The sequence below is a fragment of the Bos javanicus genome, chromosome 26, assembly GCF_032452875.1.
Source record: "Bos javanicus breed banteng chromosome 26, ARS-OSU_banteng_1.0, whole genome shotgun sequence".
NCBI lineage: Eukaryota > Metazoa > Chordata > Mammalia > Artiodactyla > Bovidae > Bos > Bos javanicus.
The window spans coordinates 16,738,402-16,758,216 of record NC_083893.1 but is presented as its reverse complement, the minus strand read 5'-3'; the positions used below and the strand labels follow the sequence as shown (position 1 = coordinate 16,758,216).

Below are 19,815 nucleotides of genomic sequence, written 5' to 3'. Positions count from 1 at the left end.
CTACCACCAGCGTAGGAGCAATGACATGCTAGGCCAGGGAACTGCTGAGCTCTACTGGTGCCATCTATAAACTCTCATCTGCACCAATATTGATTCAAAACTGGGTGTTAAATTAACCAAAGAAAGGCATGCTAGAGTTTACTGTTTTGAGTGACTAAAAAAAGAATAAACAAGGAGCCATTTGTGTAATAGTAAGTGAGCAGGATTGAGGCCATAAAGAATGTTTTTTTGGCTGTGCCCTATGGCATGCTTGATCTTAGTTCCCCAACCAGGGATCAAACCCACATCCCCTGCAGTGGAAGCACAGAGTCTAAACCACTGGACCACCAGGGAAGTTTCCATGCAGGCTTTTTAAATATATATAATTTTAAAATTTTATTTATTGGCTGTGCTGGGTCTTTGTTACTACACAGACTTCTCTGTGGCAAGCAGGGGCTACTCTGTAGCTGTGGTTTGCAGGCTTCTCATTGCGGTATATTCTCCTGTTGCAGAGCACAGGCTGTAGGCACACGGGCTCAGTAGTTGTAGTTCCTAGGCTGTAGAGCATAGGCTCGATAGTTGTGGCACACCTCAGCATGTGGGATCCTCGTGGACCAGGGATTGAACCTGTGTCTCCTGCATCGGTAGGTGGATTCTTTTTTTTTCTTTTTTTTTAAACTTTACAATATTGTATTAGTTTTGCCAAATATCGAAATGAATCCGCCACAGGTATACATGTGTTCCCCATCCTGAACCCTCCTCCCTCCTCCCTCCCCATACCATCCCTCTGGGTCGTCCCAGTGCACCAGCCCCAAGCATCCAGTATCGTGCATCGAACCTGGACTGGCAACTCGTTTCATACATGATATTATACATGTTTCAATGCCATTCTGAGAATCCCCTCCATGCAGGCTTTTTAAAAGAGAAAGTTGCTCTCAGACATTCTGAGTACTTGTGTACATAAAGCTATTTGATGTGTTAATTTATCAAGTACTCTGTTCTTGTGCTTCCCTGGTGGCTCAGGTGATAAAGAATCTGCCTGCAATACAGGAGACCTGGGTTTGATCCCTGGGTTGGGAAGATCCCCTGGAGAGGGCAAAGGCTACCCACTCCAGTATTGTGGCCTGGTGAATTCCATGGACTACATGGGGTTGCAAAGAGTTGGACACGACTGAGCAACTTTCACTTTCTGTTTGTATCATGGAAATAGGTCTCTGAAGACCTCTGTTTTTCAGTCATAGCCCAGTTCTCATCTTGACAGAAATAGATGAGCTTTTCCCTCCTGCTGTTCTTCCTTGTGGGGACTTTTCAGTAATTCAGGCTTGATTCTCTCCCAGTTTGTTCAAATGAGTAAGGTTTTTCGGTGTTTGCAGTTGGGCACGAATCAGCCTGAGTGCAGGGCCTGACATGTAGGAAAGTGTACAGTAAGTGTTTGCTGAATAAATGAATACACCTATAAATCTCAGTTAATTAGAATCCAGCTTGCTTAGCACTGAGGCAGGCAGCTTGTGAAAACGAATCATATGTGAAAGAAATGTTGTCAAGACTTGACTTAACTTAAGCAGCAGTGAAAGACAAGTCACCAAATGGCCCAGGATCAAAAATTCTGTGGTCAGTCCGTAAGAAGTGATGGTGTTGTCTTAAATCCACTTTCACATCTTGAGCAGACTGCAGTTTAGAATTTTATTAGCATGATTCCTTATCACAATGTGAAAAGAACCTGGGAAGAGAGAGAAGGAAATTCACCCATGACCCCAAATATCTTAATACAGCTGTCAGTCTTTCATCTCAAAAAGTATCTTTCATACTTGTGATCATAGTGTATATCCCATTTTGAATTTTATTTCCCTGGAGTTATCAGATCTGTAAGTCAACAGTGTAGACTACTCATCATTTTCATCATGACTTAGCATTTTGGCACGAATATTTTTTTTTTTTTTTGCTGAAGAGCTTTATTTTATTTGGCCAGCAGGTGGCACTCAAGAACAAGCTGCTCTTTCTTCAGTGGTGATGGTCTACTAGAGAAATCACTTTTCCCCCTTAATCTAATTTTAGATCAAAACACAAATCATTAGGGTAGATTTACATGAGTGATTAGAAACTTCCCTGGGCCTTAAAAATGTCAGAAATCTGTGTGCATGTTGGCATTTAACTGCATTGAATCATTTATTCCACCAATGTGTATTTATTGAACAACAGTGCTAGACACCAGGCATGCAAAGATTCATAAGATAAACTGCCTGGCCTCAAGGAAAAGTGTCATTGGAAAATTACATGATCGTACATGGAGAAGGAAATGGCAATCCACTCCAGCAGTCTTGCCTGGAAAATCCCATGGACGGAGGAGTCTGATAGGCTACAGTCCATGGGGTTGCAAAGAGTCGGACATGACTGAGCGACTTCACTTTCTTTCACTTTCACATGACAATCAGAATGCAGTGTTGTAAATTCAGAGATGGAGCCCAGGAAGTGTTTGAGAGGAAAATCAAAGAAAGGTTCTATCGTGCAGCAGCAAATAAAATGTGAATGACAGGGACTTCCCTGGTGGTTCAGTGGCTAAAACTTTATGTTCCCAATGCAGGAGACCCAACGTCGATCCCTGGTCAGGGATCTGGATCCCACTTGCACAACTAAGAGTTCACCTATGGCAACTAAGATCCCACATGCTGCAATTAAGGCTCAGCACAGCCAAATAGATAAACGTTTAAAAAATATTGTAAAAAAGTGAATGACAGTCGCATTATATTATAAATACAAAAAATGTTTTGCATGCAGTACTCTAAGATTGTCTGAAAGTGAAAGTCGAGTCTGACTCTTTGTGATCTCATGGACTGTATAGTCCATGGAATTCTCCAGGCCAGAATATTGGAGTGGGTAGTCTTTCCCTTCTCCAGGGGATCTTCCCAACCCAGGGATCAAGCCCAGGTCTCCTGTACTGCAAGCAGATTTTTTACTAGCTGAGCTAAAAGGGAAGCCCCTAAGATAGTCTAGATTCCCCAAAGTCTAGAGACAGGTTTTTTTTTTTTTTTTTTTTTCCCCTGAAAACACTAAATTGTTTTGAACAGTGACTCCATGAGGTAGGAAATCTTTGTTTTGCCCTCTGTTTACTTTCGACCTAGGAGAATGATTGACTTTTAGTAGGTGCTCAGTAAATATTTGTAGAGTGAATAAAATGAGCAGTGGAATGACAAATTGAGATCTTCTCTAGAAATATCATTGGCAGTGATTTGCAGAGATGACTGGAGGAAGTGAGGACTGGAGACTTGGGCAGTGGCAGTGTACTTCCTGCAGAAGTGTAGTGGAGCAGTCGTGGACAGTCCCAGGGGGGAAGAGAGCAGAAGGATTCATGTGACTGGGTCCAGGACAGGGAATAAGCAGGGCTTGGGACTGCTTAGGTCTGGGGAGGGAAAAGGAGGGTGATTCTACTGGCTTTCTGGCTTGGGTGAAGGAAGACGGAGGGACAGAGCTAGGATGGTTTGGAACAGGCTGGGTTCAAGATGTCTGAGGATCATGCGGTAGGGGATGTCTAGAAGATAGTTGAATGTCTGTCTGGAGCTCAAAAGAAATGTCTGTATAGATAACGGATCTGAAGGTGGATTTTTGTGGACAGTCTCATCATACCTACTAGTTTTGCAGATGAAAGAAACTGAGGCTGTGAGAAATGGATTGTTTCCAAGTTTTTCAAGATAGCAGGCTTGCCTCAGCTGATCACTTTCCTCATGGGTGCCAGGCTGGACTCACAGCCTGCCAGGACCCAGCCTGCCTCCTCCAGAGCACGCCTGGTGGCACGTTTGGAAACAGTTGGCCCTGAGATGATTACTCTGTTCTCTCACTTTATCCTTCTAGTGAGTGTTTTTGTTGAATCCCTCTTGAAGCTCAGCAGTCAGCTCTGCATCTTAGTCAGGGGGTGAGTTCCCCACGCTATCTCCTCCTGGCTTGTTCTTTCCGAACCCAAAGTGGCTCAACTCAGACTACCAAGGGCTAAGCTTCTTTTTTTCGGTCTTACCATACACCATGAAAGATCTTAGTTCCCTGAGCAAGGATTGAACCCCAGGCCTCAGCAGTGAAGTCGCCAAGTCTTAACCACTGGATACCAGAAGATTCCTCTGAGCTTCTGAATTTGACTTGTTTTGTTGAGTAATCTGTGGCTGCTAGTCCTGACTGGCCCTTTCTCGATCAGTCTGACTGGTTTCCCCATCCTCTCTGATCTGTTGGAACACAGCAAGACCCAACAACTCTGTGACCATCAGCAAATACCTTTACCCCTCTGGTCCTCGGTTTTCCCTTGGAGAAAGTGGGACAGAGGATATGCCTTTCCAATATTAGGAGATCTAATAGAGATGATATATTTTAAAACATTGTTCAAGAGGTTTTAGATATTGTTTTTAAACAAGGAGCCCCTCAGTAGCAAAGTGTACACATCTGGAAAAAGCATGTTGGCTTTGGTATCAGAAAGAAAACAATTGGCTAGAGCAGATCCATTCTGAGAGGTTTCCTGAGTACTGGTTTGTTGTTCTGATGGAAGCAGGAAAAAATGGTGATAACGGCTGGATAACGGCCAAAGGTGGGGTGGCTGTGGGTAGGGGTGGGTCCTGATAATTGGTGAGGTAGAGGGGGTGTGAGGTCAGGCAGCTGGTTATGGCTGAGAATAAATAAAATATTGGAATGAATCAATGTTATCAAGCTGTTTTATATCTTTCAGCTGAAAAATCCATACTGATACTGGTAAATGGAATTCGGTAGGACAGAAAAGCAGCCTAGTGAGAGCCTGAGTGCTTTTGTGGGAGAAAGGGGGTCACTCCTGATCTGAGTGTGTGTGCACACATGTGTGAGTATGCCCACGTGTCAGTGTGTCTGTGGGTGAAGGCATAGAAAACTGGAATTAGGGGGAGGGGAGGGTTCAGTGAGTAAGTGCTCTTAATTTTTTCTGTGCCCCACCTCATTCCATAAAGGATTTGTGGTAACTTGCAAAAACACCTAGACTTTGAACAAGATGAAGATAAACAAGTGATAGTTGATACTCCATAATGCATGTCCTAAGGTGCTGATACAAATTTTGAAAGCAATGGATGGAATAAGTGCACAAAGAATGCCAGTTTCCGGTTGCACTTGGTGGCTGATTTTCCTGGAGACCCAGGACAGCTGGGCAACTACCTTTTGTTGTTCAATTTCATGCTTCATTGGTCAAAGCACTTGTGAGGAACAACCTAGAAAAGTTATGCAGGTGCTGGACTTGAAATGGCCAACTCTGGCTGGTGACATGTTAGAAGCTCCACTTATGTCCTTGACTCTCTCCTCTTGTGTGCAGTCATTGGGCCCCAGAACCCCCTCCTGTCTGACCCTGCTCTGTGCCCAGGCAGTGATTCTCAGTTATTCTTTGAAAGCACAAATGCAGTCATCTCAGAGTACCTTGCTGTTGGGACACAATTCCTGAACATTCTGGGGCCCCCGAGGGCCTGTGTTGTCTGTCAAGCTCTGTGGCTAAATAAGAATGCCGTTTAGGAAGGACTGTGCTTGGTGAGGATTCCAGGAGCTATGTTTCCTTATCCTCAGCTGGTAATGTGCTTTTTAGAAAACTGTTAAAAATACTAATTGCTGTGGTTTTTTTTTTTTTTCTTCTCTTTTTAAAAATTTCATTGTTCTCAGTGTATATTCTTCCAACTTCCATGCGGTGAAGAGGGAATCCGATGGGGCTCCGGGGGATCTCACCAGCTTGGAGAATGAGAGGCAGATTTATAAAAGTGTCCTGGAAGGAGGAGACATCCCCCTCCAGGGCCTGAGTGGGCTCAAGCGGCCATCCAGCTCAGCCTCCACTAAAGGTAATGGGGTGTAGCCTGCAAGACTGGCCCATCTACAGTGTTATCGGGGTGTCTCTTGGCCATCTGTACCCGTTCCTAGGGTGATGGCAGCGAGAGTAAACCTCCAGCTACCGGGATCAGTGTTGACTTGTTCAGATCCATTTCCAGGTCACTGAGCCCTCCCGGCCCCCTTCCTGAGTTTCTCACCGGCCATTTTTCTTTCTGGTTTTAATAGTTCCCTTCCTTTGAATCCCCACCTTGCTCTCCCTGAAGCATCTCTCTCTCTCTCTTTTTTGTTCTGGTTCCCTTTTCTTAGAAATTAGCTGAGCTTTTCCTAATTCTAACAGGGTGGCCATTTTTTGTTGCATCTTTGTACCTGCTTTGCAGCACAGATTATTTTGCTTCCGGACATCGACTGGAAATTAAAACAAAAGAAACCAAAAAAAAAAAAACCCCACCAAAACCCTTTGACAAATAAGCATGTTCCCTCTCCCCCTTTCTTTCTTTCTTTTTTTTTTTTTTGTAGCAGCTTTCAGCTTTAACCTAATGGGTCTGTTTATTTTATTCTGCATGCTTCCAGTGGATCGTAAAGGTGGGAATGCTCACATGATTTCTTCATCTTCAGCTCATAGCCGAGCAGTTCACAGTAGCAGTGCGTTAGGCCCTGGGTGTAAGCACAAGAAGCCCCTGTCCGCTGCGAAAGCCTGCATTTCAGAAATCCTACCCTCCAAATTCAAACCCAGGCTCTCTGCTCCCAGCGCTCTCTTGCAGGATAGGAAGAGCATCCTTCTGCCGTCAGAAAAGGCTCAGAGCTGCGAGAATCTTTGTGTCTCGGGTTCTTTGAACGACTCCAGAAGAGGCCTCCCACTGCCAGTTGGGGGCAGCGTGGAAAACCTGCTCATGCGCTCGCGGCGGGACTACGACGGCCGCTCGAGCAGCACGCTGAGCCTGCAGGAGTTCGGCGCTGCCGCCAGAAGGCCCTGTCCGCTCTCGAGGAAGGCCGGCCCGCAGTTTACCATGCTCTACCGCGACATGCACCACATCAACCGGGCTGGACTCTTCCTGGGGTCCGGCTCCTCCTCCAGCGTGCGGGATCTGGCCTCCCACTTCGAGAGGAGCGGCCTGGCGTTGGCCCGGGGCGAGCTGGGCACCAGCCAGGAGGGCTCGGAGCACATTCCCAAGCACACTGTCTCCTCCCGCATCACGGCTTTCGAGCAGCTGATTCAGCGGTCCCGGTCCATGCCGTCCCTGGATCTGTCCGGCAGGCTAAGCAAGTCCCCTACACCCGTGCTGGCCCGGAGCGGCCTCGTGTCCGCCCGCTCGGCCGAGTCCCTCCTGGAGTCAACCAAGCTCCGGCCCCGGGAGGTAGACGGGCTGAACTCCGGGAGCATCATCTATGCCTCCCCGACGTGTAGCCGGATGGTGGACTCCGCCTTGGGCTTCCGGGGCCTTGTGCCTTCCGAGCCCCTCTCCGCCTGCTCGGACGAGCTGGACCGCTGCTCCAACGTGTCCAGCGACAGCCGAGAGGGCAGCAGCGGCAGCGTTCACGGGGACTTCCCCAAACACCGCCTCAACAAGTGCAAGGGCACCTGCCCGGCCTCCTACACCCGCTTCACCACCATCCGCAGGCACGAGCAGCAGCAGGCCTCCCGGAGGCCCGACTGGCGCCCGGATCCCCGGGGGGACAAGGGCACGCTCCTCAGGAACATCTACCTAATGAGCCCCCTCCCCTTTCGGTTGAAAAAGCCCCTCCAGCACCCTCTCAGACAGCCTGGCCCTGGGGACTTCTCGGGCCAGAAGCCAGAGCCCCCCAGTCAGCCCCATCGGGACGAACCCCCCTCGGGGGGGAGGCCCTCGGTGCCCAAACGCCTGTCTTCCCGGCTCACCATGGCCCGGCTGAGCCGGATCTCAGAGCCCCCTCAGGAGAGACCTGCGACCCCGGAGGTCTGCCCGCGGGCCTTTAGTAACGGGAACTCTGTGCCGTACTCAGACCAGGGCCTGGACAGAAACAACAACCCCCGCGGGGAACTGGGGGCGCCCCTCGGAGGTGGCCTTCCGTGTGTTTGACCAGTCTCGCCTCACCCATCCCTCCATTCTGCTTGCTGTGTTCCCTCCTCCCCTGTGCCCTTGGTGCTCATTTTCTGGTCCGTCCTTTGTTTTCTGTTTGTTTTGCTTGGCAATTAATCATGGCTCGTAGTGGCTGCTCTTCTTTAAAAACAGATTCCCCCATGTCATTTAGACTAACCACCAAACTCTGTTTCGAAAGAAAAATTGGCCGTTTAGCTCATCTGAGAAATTTGTTGATTTGAACTCCCTGAACCCCTTGCAGTTCACACCAATCCTGACTCACGCTGAGGTTTTTTGAGAGGCAGCCTCTCTCGGTGGCCCTGTGTGTGTGTGTGTGAGTGTAGTGTGTGTCCTGTAAGACCCTGCACGCCTTATTAATAGGGACACCTTTCTAAGATGGTCCTCTCTTTGCTCACTTTTGGCCTCTCATTAGTTTTCTGTGTATGAAACTAGTTCACAAGTAAATCCAAAAAGCAGGAGGGAGGGGGTTTGGTTTTTTTTCCTTCAGAATTTGGATACTGATCACCAAACGACAATGGTAAAAACTTGATATTTATCATGGATGAAAGGTGAAATCTTTTCCCAATCTGGTTTCCCACTAAATCTTTGCCTGTTTTAATTCTGCTTTATTGTTTTGAAGATTCAGAGTCACCAAGGCATTTTATACCAGCTGATTACTTGGAATCCACAGAAGAATTTATTCGACGGCGTCATGATGATAAAGAGGTAATTGCCACCTTTGAACTCTCTAAGCTCTTGTGCAGACAAAAATAGTTAGGGAGGTGACATGACCTAGCAGTTAGAATCAAACATAGGGATTTTCACAGGTGACTTTTTATATGACATAGGCTCGATCACTCCTTTTTTAGTCCACTTCTCCCAAAAGTAGGACTGATTTTTTTCAAGACACTAACTTCCAAAGGCCACGTCCAGCCAGTCCTACAGCCCAGGAGGTTCAAAAAGAGGTTGCCCACCTCTGCATTCAGCACCTCGAAAGGGAAGCACCCTCACCCCCACTTTATTATTCTCCAAGGAAGCTTACCCTCTATTGACACAAAGCACAGTTCATATTGTGAGAAGGATGCAATAGGAGAAAGAGGAAATGTAAAAAGAATAATGACCACGATAAATACACTTTATAAAAACATTTTGAAGAAGTTGCCTTTAACTCAGAGATACCCCAAGAACTTCAGGATCAGCCTTTGTCTTGCAGCTGCTGAAACACGTGCACAGCAGTGATCTGACTGGTGGGGCCAGGAAAGGGGCACATTCTCTTGGGATTTAGGAAGAGGTGGTTCTGTATATCAGCTAAATGGGCAGAATCACAAGCTGCTGTTGTGATGAAGTGTTATTACAAGATGTGCTTTCTAGACTTCACATTCCCAGAAGAAAGGGTCCTATTGATTAAACAAGCTCTGAGGACCGTTTTCCTGCAGTGAAAAGACGGAAGAATTGTTTCGAGGCTGGTGGCAGGAGGGGAAGGTGGTCATGTGTACACAACTGTGTCCCCTTCCCTGTAAAGTCCAAAGCCCTTTTCCTGTGTTCTGTTTCGTTGGGGTGGTTTCAGAGTCTAGGGGGGTTTTTATTAAGGATTTAGGGTTGGGCTGACATTGAAGAGAGCTGGAGGGTAACAGTCATGCTGTCAGCTGGAGAGACAAAAGACAAAAAAAGACCACAGTTCTGCCCTTCTCGGGCCACCATACAGACAGCACTCAGTAAAACATTTGCACCTGTCTGTGAAAAGATAATCAAGGAAGCATTTGATGAACAGAATTATTTGTGATAACAAGGTGAAAAGGTCACAGTGCATGTCCATCAGGCCACAGAACAGACTTCTGTTTGTCACTGTCGCTGAGATATGAGATTCCACCTATTGAAACCTGGCCTGCAATGATGAAGGGAGGTGACATTCCATTTCAGGAGTATAAACCCTAGCATCCAACATGGGAGGTTTTGTAATAGAATTCTCACCTACCATGTGGGAGGCAGGTTTTACTTTGCTGATACAGTGATTCAGAGGATGAGCAGCTTGTTTCCTGAATATACTGGCTCACAGATCCTGGTGTCCTTATCCCTGGTTTTTGGCTTATATATTTAAACTATGGAAATGATGGATTTACTGAGGTCAGATTCAAGCTGGGAGGGGAGCTCTGCTCCATTTGCACCCACTCATATTATACTTAGGCCATGCCATGCGGCATGTGGAATCTTAGTTCCCCATCCAGGAATGGCTTGTGCACCTTGCATTGGGAGCATGGAGTCTTAACCACTAGACTGCCAGGGAAGTCCCACAAGTGGCTTATTATTAACATTGATGATAATGCAGTTCAGAAAACAAGAACCTGTCAGTCTTGGAAGGGACATCGGTGGTCATCCAGCCAATTCCTTTGTTTTATCCAGGAAAGGACTGCCATAGGGTACTGGCTAGCCCCAGACCACATAGAAAGTTACCTTGTAACAGAGGCAGGGCTGGAAACCAGGGCCCTATGGTGTTTCACAAAGCACTTTCTCATGTCTTTTCTCACTGAATCTACCACAACTTAACCTGAGTGCTGGAAATCCCATAGCTATTTGACGAGTTACTGCTTTATCATTGGTAGACCCTAGAGAAGAATAGAAAGGTGGGCCCACCCTCCTTTAGAGCTAGGTGTCACTTAAGGCATTTCACTACCTGCTAGGAGAAGGCTAATGCTTTACTGAGAATGCTCAAAATGATCAGTTCTAATGAATGCCTTCCTGCAAGCAATATTAATTCTGGGAATGCATGATTGGTTTAGAGTAAGAAAACATTAAAATTCTCTTCTGTAGGGTCCTTTCAGTAGTTGGTGAGGACATTTAGTTAAATGTAACATTGTTTATTTTAAAAGGCCTTTAAAAACAGAAATGAATGACTGTTTCCTTAATTTAGGAGAGAATATTTTTTCTAAACTCAGGTACCTTATTCTTAGTTTACTATCTCCTGTACGTATAGTCCACAGCACTTCCTTAAACTCAGCTTCATTTCTCTAAGGAAGAAGTAGTTGAATAAAAAGTACATTAGGATAATAAATGATGCTTTCTGTCCATCACATAAATAGGTTTTGGTGCACATGCTAAAGCCTCCTAAAATTGTACTCAGAGGAAGGGTTGGCTGGCCTAGGAGGAAGGGTGCCATATTTTCTGAAATGGGTATTTCTACTCTCTTGAGCATATTCAAATTAGCAGAAATAGGAAGCACAAAATGACCTGCTTGCCACAGAACCCCTTAGTAAAAGCCCACAGCAGTTTTAACAGGCCAGATGTGGGCAGGAGGAAGAGCCCTCCCTGGTTCCACTGTGGGAATACGCTATGGGAGCTCATCACTGGCTAAGCAAGGTAAGGATCGCACTTCCGGCCTCCTGCCATGCTCCATGCTCATGAATGCTCCGGAAGGACCCCTGGATGATGTGGCCTCGGCTGCCTTATATCTGGAGGCAGGACGCTGTCAGCTGAGCTGAGGGATGGTCTGCAGACATTGTAACCACATGGGACCAGCCTTCAGTGCTGCCTAGATTTCTTCTGCAGTGCCATCTCCTCCCTACACAGAGCACACAGTGGGTGGTTACAGTGGGAACATAAAGCCCCTCCAACATCTGTTTCCTCTCTATTGACCCAGCACCTTTTTCCTTAGTTGTTTTTGTTGGCAGTTTTCCAATGCCCTGGACCAGATGATTCACTGCCCATTTTATGCAATTTCATGGCAGAAACTTTTAGCGGACCAGAGACGACTTAAACGCGAGCAAGAAGAAGCCGATATCGCAGCTCGACGCCACACGGGCGTCATTCCAACGCACCATCAATTTATCACTAATGAGCGCTTTGGGGACCTCCTCAATATAGACGATACGGCAAAAAGGAAATCTGGGTCAGAGGTCTGTTTTGGTCACCTCGATCTGCTGCTTGACCCAAAGCAATATTTGCCTCCCCTCAGCATTGCCCTCTGTAGGCCAAATTAGTTCTCCAAGCAGCGTCTGTCATCCTGGCTTCCCTTAGGCTTGCTTTGGCTCTTCTCTGGCTGGTCGGAGGACATGATTCCGTATATGTCCTGTGCTCTGTATGTCCAAGCATGCCTGGCTGCGGGACTGGGATCCACTGGCGCACACTCCGAATGCATGCCTTAGAGCATCGGCTGCCTTCATGAGTCCCGTCTTCTCCATCCGCATTTTACCATGATACTGTGTTGCCTGTGCGTTCTGCTTAGAAACCTGTACCTTAGTTCATATGCATTAGTGGCCATGGTGTGGACAATTACAAGCTTCTTTGAAGAGATGGTTTAGTGAAACTTGTATTACATGCTGTACTGCTGCTTGGTATCCTACAATGATACAATTGAAGTGTTCAAGAGAACTGAAACCTCACTGAGGAATTTTGAAAGCCAGAGAGTTTTGCAGTTAGGGCAAGCCATGGAGGGTAAGAACTCTCTGAGAGCCATTTCCTCCATTCCCTTAATTTGGACATTTCTCAGCTGAGATTACGAAACTTAATATTATACAAGGAACAAAGAGGCACAAGCCTTTAAAGTGATATTATCTGGACCTTGGCCTCCTGTGCAAAGGTCAGCATGTTGAAATGCTCATGCTGGCCAAATGCTGCATTTTGTGTCAGAGTTTGTTTTGCCACATGACCCTTAAGTAGCCCTGCCTATGATTAGCTCCTTTTGGGGAAGTGTGTGTGTCTGGGGTTTGGGCAGGTGGGGATGGAGGAATGGGGGAGTGACACCAAAGTATATACAGTTTGATAATCGTTCAGTGTAACAGCTGATTAATATTCATGTCTCTGTCTTTCGAGTGACAGAAGCACTACTGGTTATTCTTCAAATGGTTTGGGTTTTGTTTTTGTTTTTTTTTTAAAGGAATAGAAGGTGACTGTGACAGAGAAGAGGGGAACCAGGTGAAAAGGAAAGCTGGAGAGGGGAAAGTGGCTCTAAAGTGATAGAGAAAAATAAAATGTAATTTAAAAAAAGGCAGAAGTTATCAAGAGTAACTCAGATGCAAGGAAAAGACAGCTCCCAGCCCTCAGCATTCCAGCTCCTCCATACCACTCTGCTCTGAAGGTTCTGGTGACGGGTTATCCTTGTTCCCGGACCTACCTGGTTGTGAGTGATGGAGGAGGTGGGAACATGCAGAGGCAACCTAGGACTGCCTACTCCTTGTAGATAATACACGCAAATGAAATGCAACCAGGGCACAGTAACCATAGACAGAGGCAGCTGAACTCTGCCTAACCCACCTTGCATCCCTTCTAGAGCAGAGGTTCTCAAACTTGAGAGTGTCAGAATCCCCTCAAGGCTTGTTAAAATACAGGTTGCTGGTCCCCATCCACCAAGTTTCTGATTCTGGGTTGTGATCTGAGAATTTGTGTTTTTGAGCAGTTCAGGGACTGCATGTTGAGAATCTCGGCCCTAGATGCTGACTGACAGACATCGGAAGACAAAGACCAATGAGTCCTGGTGTTCCAGACCATGTAGATGTACCTCTGTCCCATTACCAATGTGTCCCAGTGTACTAGTCTGTGTAGATGTACCTCTGTCCCATTCAGTAGAGTTTGGGTGACCACTAATCCTGTGCAGGACCCTATGAAGGGACAGAAACAAGACTCAGACTGTGCTCTTGGGAAGCGGGCAGTCTACTGGAAGAGGCACCCCTCTGTTGTAGTAGGTAACACGATGCCTTGGGAACCAGAGGAGGAAAAGATAGATTCAGCCTCAAGGGGATGGAGGAAGATAAAGAGGGAAATGATGCTTTATATAGGCAATGATGGGAGAAGGCAATGGCACCTCACTCCAGTACTCTTGCCTGGAAAATCCCATGGATGGAGGAGCCTGGCAGGCTGCAGTCCATGGGGTCCCTACGAGTCGGACACAGCTGCGTGACTTCACTGTCACTTTTCACTTTCATGCATTGGAGAAGGAAATGGCAACCCACTCCAGTGTTCTTGCCTGGAGAATCCCAGGGACGGGGGAGCCTGGTGGGCTGCTGTCTATGGGGTCGTACAGAGTCGGACATGACTGAAGCGACTTAGCAGCAGCAGCATAGGCAATGATGACTTATATTTGATGCAATCTGTTTCTCAGTCTTAAATAATGTATGGGTTCCCTTTAAAGACAAATTTTCACCAGCCCAATTGGGTTGACCTAAGCCAATTTACAGATTAAATAGTAACCTGTACACCTATACAATTTTTATTTGATAATTATTAATTTAATTGAGAGCTGGTTAATGTTCATGTCTCAATCTTTTGAGTGACAGAAGGCACCACTGACTGTTCATCACATGGCTTGGGTTTTACTAATTGATAGTTGATATAATTTCCCTGAATTCAATTGTCACTCAGAGTATGAATATCATGCTATTTTGGTATAAATTTGTTTTTAATTTCACACAGCTCTGCAGTTGGCTGTCATGAGGTAACCAGCCCCCTCCCCTTTTTTAAATTGGAACCACTGTGACATTTGTGTCCTTAAAATGTTGGTCATTTGGCCTTCTCTGTGAACTTGTCATCTGTAAATAACTCCATGATTGTTCTTTTCTTATTTGCTTACAGTGGTTAAATTATGCTCTATGGTCATAACAGACACAGATGCAGACATTGAAATTCTGACATTGGTTATAAGGTTGGCATTTAGCTGACTTCTAGTATGTATGGGAGATAGACAGAAACAGCACTTGAAAATGCAAAAATAAAAAATTCCTGCAGAGAATTCATAGCCTTAAAGAAGGTCCCTACAAGACCCCAGCTCGGGGAGCCTGATAATGTGGGGGTATTTCACTGAGGGATCAGGATCTCAAACTAAGCTTGATGAAGCTTCTGAAAGTGATTTTTTTCTCACCTATATTCCCCTCTGCTTTGTCCATGTCCAAGTAGGAAGTATGTAACTTCATATTATTTCCCTAGACTAAAACGTCATAGCAGTTGAGTAGGTTGGAGCTGCTCATAGCTGGGGCAGAATTATACTGGCGGCTATGCACAGCTTGCTCACTTGATTTCTCCCCTCTGTCTTTGTTTAAAAAAAAAAGTAACTATTTTAGTGGCGGGGAAGAAAGATGTGCAAATAAACATGGTAAGTAAAGAAGAACCTTTTCCTCTCTTTGCTGGAATTGGTGATGAAGAAATTCCAGACACAGAAGGGTGTCTAGACAAGATGCAGCAAATAGATTTGCCTGACTCGGACAGGAAGAGTGTCCTAGGAGATAAGGCAGTTAGATATGAGTGGGGAGAAATTACCCAAAGACCTTAACCCACCTCAGGCATTGAGAGTTGACCTGAAGGACAGTTGAGAGACTCGGCCAACTTCAGAGTGAGGCAGTGATATGATGGAGGCATTTGAGGAATGTTATTTGTGCCTCTGAGTGACAGCAGATTAGAGTGAAGAGAACTGAAGTCAAAGGAAGCTTTGTGCTTGTGGGGACCAGAGGTCGGACCTGAGAGGGGTTGTGGAGGGGACGGAGGGAGAGTTGGCGTGACTTAATGACAGACTCGATGAGAAAGTGGAGACGGGGCTGCGGATGACTTCCAGGCTTGGGAGACTAGGAGGAGAGGGCTCCCCAACAAGAATGGGAGCCTTTGAGGAAGAGCATGAGCTGAGGGCTCGGTATATCTGGCTTTTTGGATGATTTCACAGACGTTGAGAAATATATGGAGTTGGAGGTGATGTGAGAAGTCAGTCGGGGTTCATCTACTTGCAGGGCATAATTTAAGTCACACAAACAGAATGTGTTCCCCAAAGAGGAAGACAGTAGATAAGGAATGTCTCAGGACTTCCAGCTGCTTGTTTGTTTGTTTTTTAAATAACGGTGTCAGCTTTGAGAACCGGCACTTCAGCTTTAGGACTTTTCTAACCATCTCTTCCTCAAATCTGGCCCTCCGTAGGGAGATCCTCGAGCATGGCATAGCTGACTGAATATTCATCTAGTGCTCTGCTAAGGTCAGACAAGTGGAATTCTACCCATATTTCAACACCAGAGTAAACTGGTTAGGGTGGATTTTTCTGCTTTGCTTTCTGGAAACTTGTAAACGTGTTCTTTTCATTGTACATGAATTGCGATTTTAACTTGTCATTGTTTCTTGTGTTTAGATGAGACCTGCCAGAGCCAAGTTTGACTTTAAAGCTCAGACACTAAAGTAAGTGCCATTATCCAGCTTGTTTCTTCTGGGGACAGGGTGCCTTCCTCCTGGCCCTGTGCTTTCATCGTACCATGTTGCCTCCCCAAAAAACTTAATAATAACGCTTTCTAAAGAGAAAATGAGAGATCCATAGACTTGAATATGTTAAACACCTCCAGTCACTGGGTTCTGTTTTCCACCATAAATGTTACTCAAAAAAGTGTTCTGGGGAAGCACTTGATTCAACCAAGTTAAACAGGTTTCTGTCCCACAGGACTTCCTCCAGGGTGCCAGGCTGCTGAAGTGCTGATGAGTCTCCAGAAAAGATCTAAAAAGTGTATCACACTATCATTTCACAAATCTTGTTACTATCAGACCTTGCCACTGGTTCCTTGGGGATTGGGTGTGGTCCATGGAGCAGGAAGAAGGCATCCCCAGCCCCCCACGATACATGACCTCTCAGCCTCTCATGAGTGTCCCCCTCCTTGCTTACCTGATGTGGCAGTGTTGGCGGCGGGGTGGGAATCACAGCTCCCACCCACCTCCATACCTGCGATCACTTAGGGTAGCAGAGTTTAGAAGCTGTAGATCTCCTGCAGGGGTTGGTATTCTGAGGATTCTGCTCATCTGTGTGTCCGCAGTTGAGGGTAAATGGAGGGGGGAAATTCAGAACTCCCCTGAGAAGGGCTATGGCAAAAAATTGACCAAAGACATTCTTTTTTCTAGAGACAAACGCCCTGGATTCCCTTCACAGGCCTCTTTAGGTTTAGAATCCTGCCTGCTGGTGCGAGACCCACACAGGCAGCCTTATTCTTTGATCCAGCACAGGGCTGGCTCTGTGTGAGGTTTTCTGGACGTGCCCCCGTTGTCTGGCCAGTACCCCTTTATGTACTGTGGGACCACCTGGCACACCACCAAGCAGGCACACCCCCTCCACACTGCAGTCAGAGACCTGTCTTTCCATGCTGTTTGTTTGACGCACATGGAAAAGATCAGGTCATTTTTTCTAATGCAAGAAAATAATCAAGTTGCAGTTTTTGTTTTGCTTAAAATGTATCTATTATCTTTCTGTCTCACTTTTAAAAATGGAGTCCTGGTTAGAGATTAACATACTATTGGGGCAAACAAAGGGATGTATATGGAAAAGTTGAAAATGGGCATGAAGAGGGAAAATCCACTTTTCTTTCCAAGATCCCTTTTCTGTGTTGAAAAGGAAGTGAACTAACATTTACTGACTGTTAACTATATCACAGGCACCAGGCTAGGTCTTCTATTTGTAGTTTATTGCTGATTTATCCAAAAACTCTGATTATTAGCTCCTGTTTTCTGAAAAAGAAAGTATTGGGTTGGCCAGAAACCCAATACAGTCGTTTGGGCTTTTCTATAAAATGTTTCTTGGCTTCCCTGGTGGCTCAACTGGTAAGGAATCTACCTGCAATGCAGGAGAGCTGGGTTCAATCCCTGGGTTGGTAAGATCCCCAGAGAAGGGAAAGGCTACCCATTCCAGTATTCTGGCCTAAAGAAATCCATGGAGTGTATAGTCCATGGGATCACAAAGAGTTGGACACAACTGAGCGACTTTCACACAGACATGTAAGATGTTTCTGGCCAGCTCAACATCTCAGAGGAATTAAGTATCTTGCCCAAGGTACCAGAGCTAGTAAATGATATAACTGGGTTTTGAACCCAGATCTGCCTAATTTCAGAGCCTTTCTACTGCATGATGCTAGAAGAGTGTATGTATGTATGGATAATGAGATTGGTGGATGGATGGATGGATGGATGGGTAATGAAATGAGTGGGTGAGCGGATGGCTGAATGGATAGAAGGACAAAAGGATATCAGGATGTCACAAATACTGATGTAACTTGCCCCCTTTAACCCAACTCAAAGTCTCCTTTTGCTAAAACACGAGCATCTCAGTCTTACACTCATTGGAACATCTCCTAAAATGCCATGACCCTCTATCCACAGGGAGCTTCCTCTGCAGAAGGGAGACATCGTTTACATTTATAAGCAAATCGATCAGAACTGGTACGAAGGAGAGCATCACGGCCGGGTGGGGATCTTCCCCCGCACCTACATCGAGGTACCCTGGCTCTGTCTCTTACTCAGGAAAGACCCACACATGCCCAGAGCACCATTTATCTAACTTGTGTTTTGTTTCCTCCTTTCCTCTCATCTCCTTGCTTTCTGCTCTTTTCCGTTCTCCTTTGCCTCTTTTTTTGCCCCCCCCCTTTCTCAGCTTCTTCCTCCTGCTGAGAAGGCTCAGCCCAAAAAACTGACACCAGTACAGGTTCTGGAATACGGCGAAGCCATCGCCAAGTTTAATTTTAATGGTGATACCCAAGTAGAGATGTCCTTCAGAAAGGTAAGCTGCCCTCTCATACTGCACCAGGGGACCCCCCACTTGGGGGGGTGCTGTCATCGTGGGGATGGGGTATTGCAGTGCCAGCCAGTCTGGCAGGGCTGTTGCACACCCAAGAGCTGTGCCCCATGAAGAATTGCACTGAAGACAATTGGGGGATTTCTACAGTGAAGTATTAAAGAACAGACCATACATTGAATTTACTGATGAAAGGTAGTATTTCTGAAATCATAGACCCACCTCTTTTATAAACTGTATTCAGTGTTTATTGAGCACCTAGTAATGTGAGAAGTGCTGTGTTGGCAACTAGGTTATACAGCATTAATGGGGAGAAGGGAACGTCCTAGGATACCAGAAGTCTGAAAAACTTTGAAGCCAACAGTCATAGGTTATCAGGCATGCAGCCTTTGGGGAGTTAAATAATTTTTCAGAGCTGTGATTTCCTCCTATGTAAAGTGAAGATAAATGGCCCTCTCCCTGAGCCGCCACGGGCAGATTAAATGAAACAGCCTCAGGGAAGCCCCCAGTGTGACACATGGCACCTAGTTGGCCCTCGGTGAGCAGGAGATGACAATGTTATCATTGCCTTCAAGGTGCTTGTACTTATTTTGAACACAACTAAGCCAGGCAGAGACACTGTTCTTCCTAGGAATTCAGAAACTCTGTATATGTCAAAATTCTCTGGCTGGCTGAAGGTACTAAAGTTAAGAATTTTACTGAGGATTGAGGGAAGCGAGGCTATGCCTTGAAAAAAGATGAACCATGTTATAGAAAAGAGAAACAGTGGAAGCAACCTAGTTGCCCTACATCAGGAGACCAATAATTAAACCATTATATTATGTACAGTAGATCGCCTGCAGTGGGCCATTAAGCTGTGCACCGCTAGGAAAAACAGAATTATATTTCTTGATAAAGAAGGATGTGTACTGTATGTTATTCAGTACCAAAAAAAGCAAATTACAAACGGGAATACAGTGTATATTGTTTTTATAAGAAAAAATATATTCAAGTCTAATTCCATGGAATTATCTGTACCAAAATATTACCAGTGGTGACCCTCAAGTGATAATATTATGGGTAGTGATTATTTTCTGCCTTACGTTTATGTTTTAATTTTCCTGTAATGATACAGGAAAAATACAATTATATTAAAAAAGAAAAAGAATCCCCAAAACCTTTACCTTAAAGAAGAAGATTGGATATCTGTCTGTTTTGCATTAAGTGAGTCAAAACCACTAGATTTGGGGGATTCCCTGGTGGTCCAGTGGTTAGGACGATGCTCTCACTGCCAAGGGTCTACGTTCAGTCTCCATTCAGGAACTATGATTCTACAAGCTTTGTGATGCAGCCAAAAAAAAAAAGAGAGAGACATTACATTTTCCTGTTAGCTTGGGGGAATGAGTCTGACCTTCTTTCGCGAAATACGTAAAGACCAAGCTTAACAGACTCCTAGCAGTTCTAACTGCTGTTAGCATCTCCACC

General features: G+C 45.7%; 1 protein-coding gene across 28 annotated transcripts in view; it reads left to right on the top strand.

Moving 5' to 3' along the window:
- SORBS1 (sorbin and SH3 domain containing 1) overlaps positions 1-19,815 on the top strand; it is a 235,601-nt gene that overhangs the window by 192,477 nt on the left and 23,309 nt on the right. For 24 of the 28 annotated variants that reach the window (XM_061402876.1, XM_061402872.1, XM_061402873.1 and 21 more), the window contains 6 exons: positions 5,626-5,798; positions 8,485-8,570; positions 11,567-11,734; positions 15,937-15,983; positions 17,940-18,054; positions 18,211-18,336. In XM_061402876.1, the coding sequence (XP_061258860.1) occupies positions 5,626-5,798; positions 8,485-8,570; positions 11,567-11,734; positions 15,937-15,983; positions 17,940-18,054; positions 18,211-18,336 (715 nt within the window). Of the gene's footprint in view, positions 1-5,625; positions 5,799-6,357; positions 7,825-8,484; positions 8,571-11,566; positions 11,735-15,936; positions 15,984-17,939; positions 18,055-18,210; positions 18,337-19,815 lie in introns of all 28 variants that reach the window. The other 4 variants (XM_061402900.1, XM_061402890.1, XM_061402894.1 and 1 more) reach the window with 2 other exon arrangements.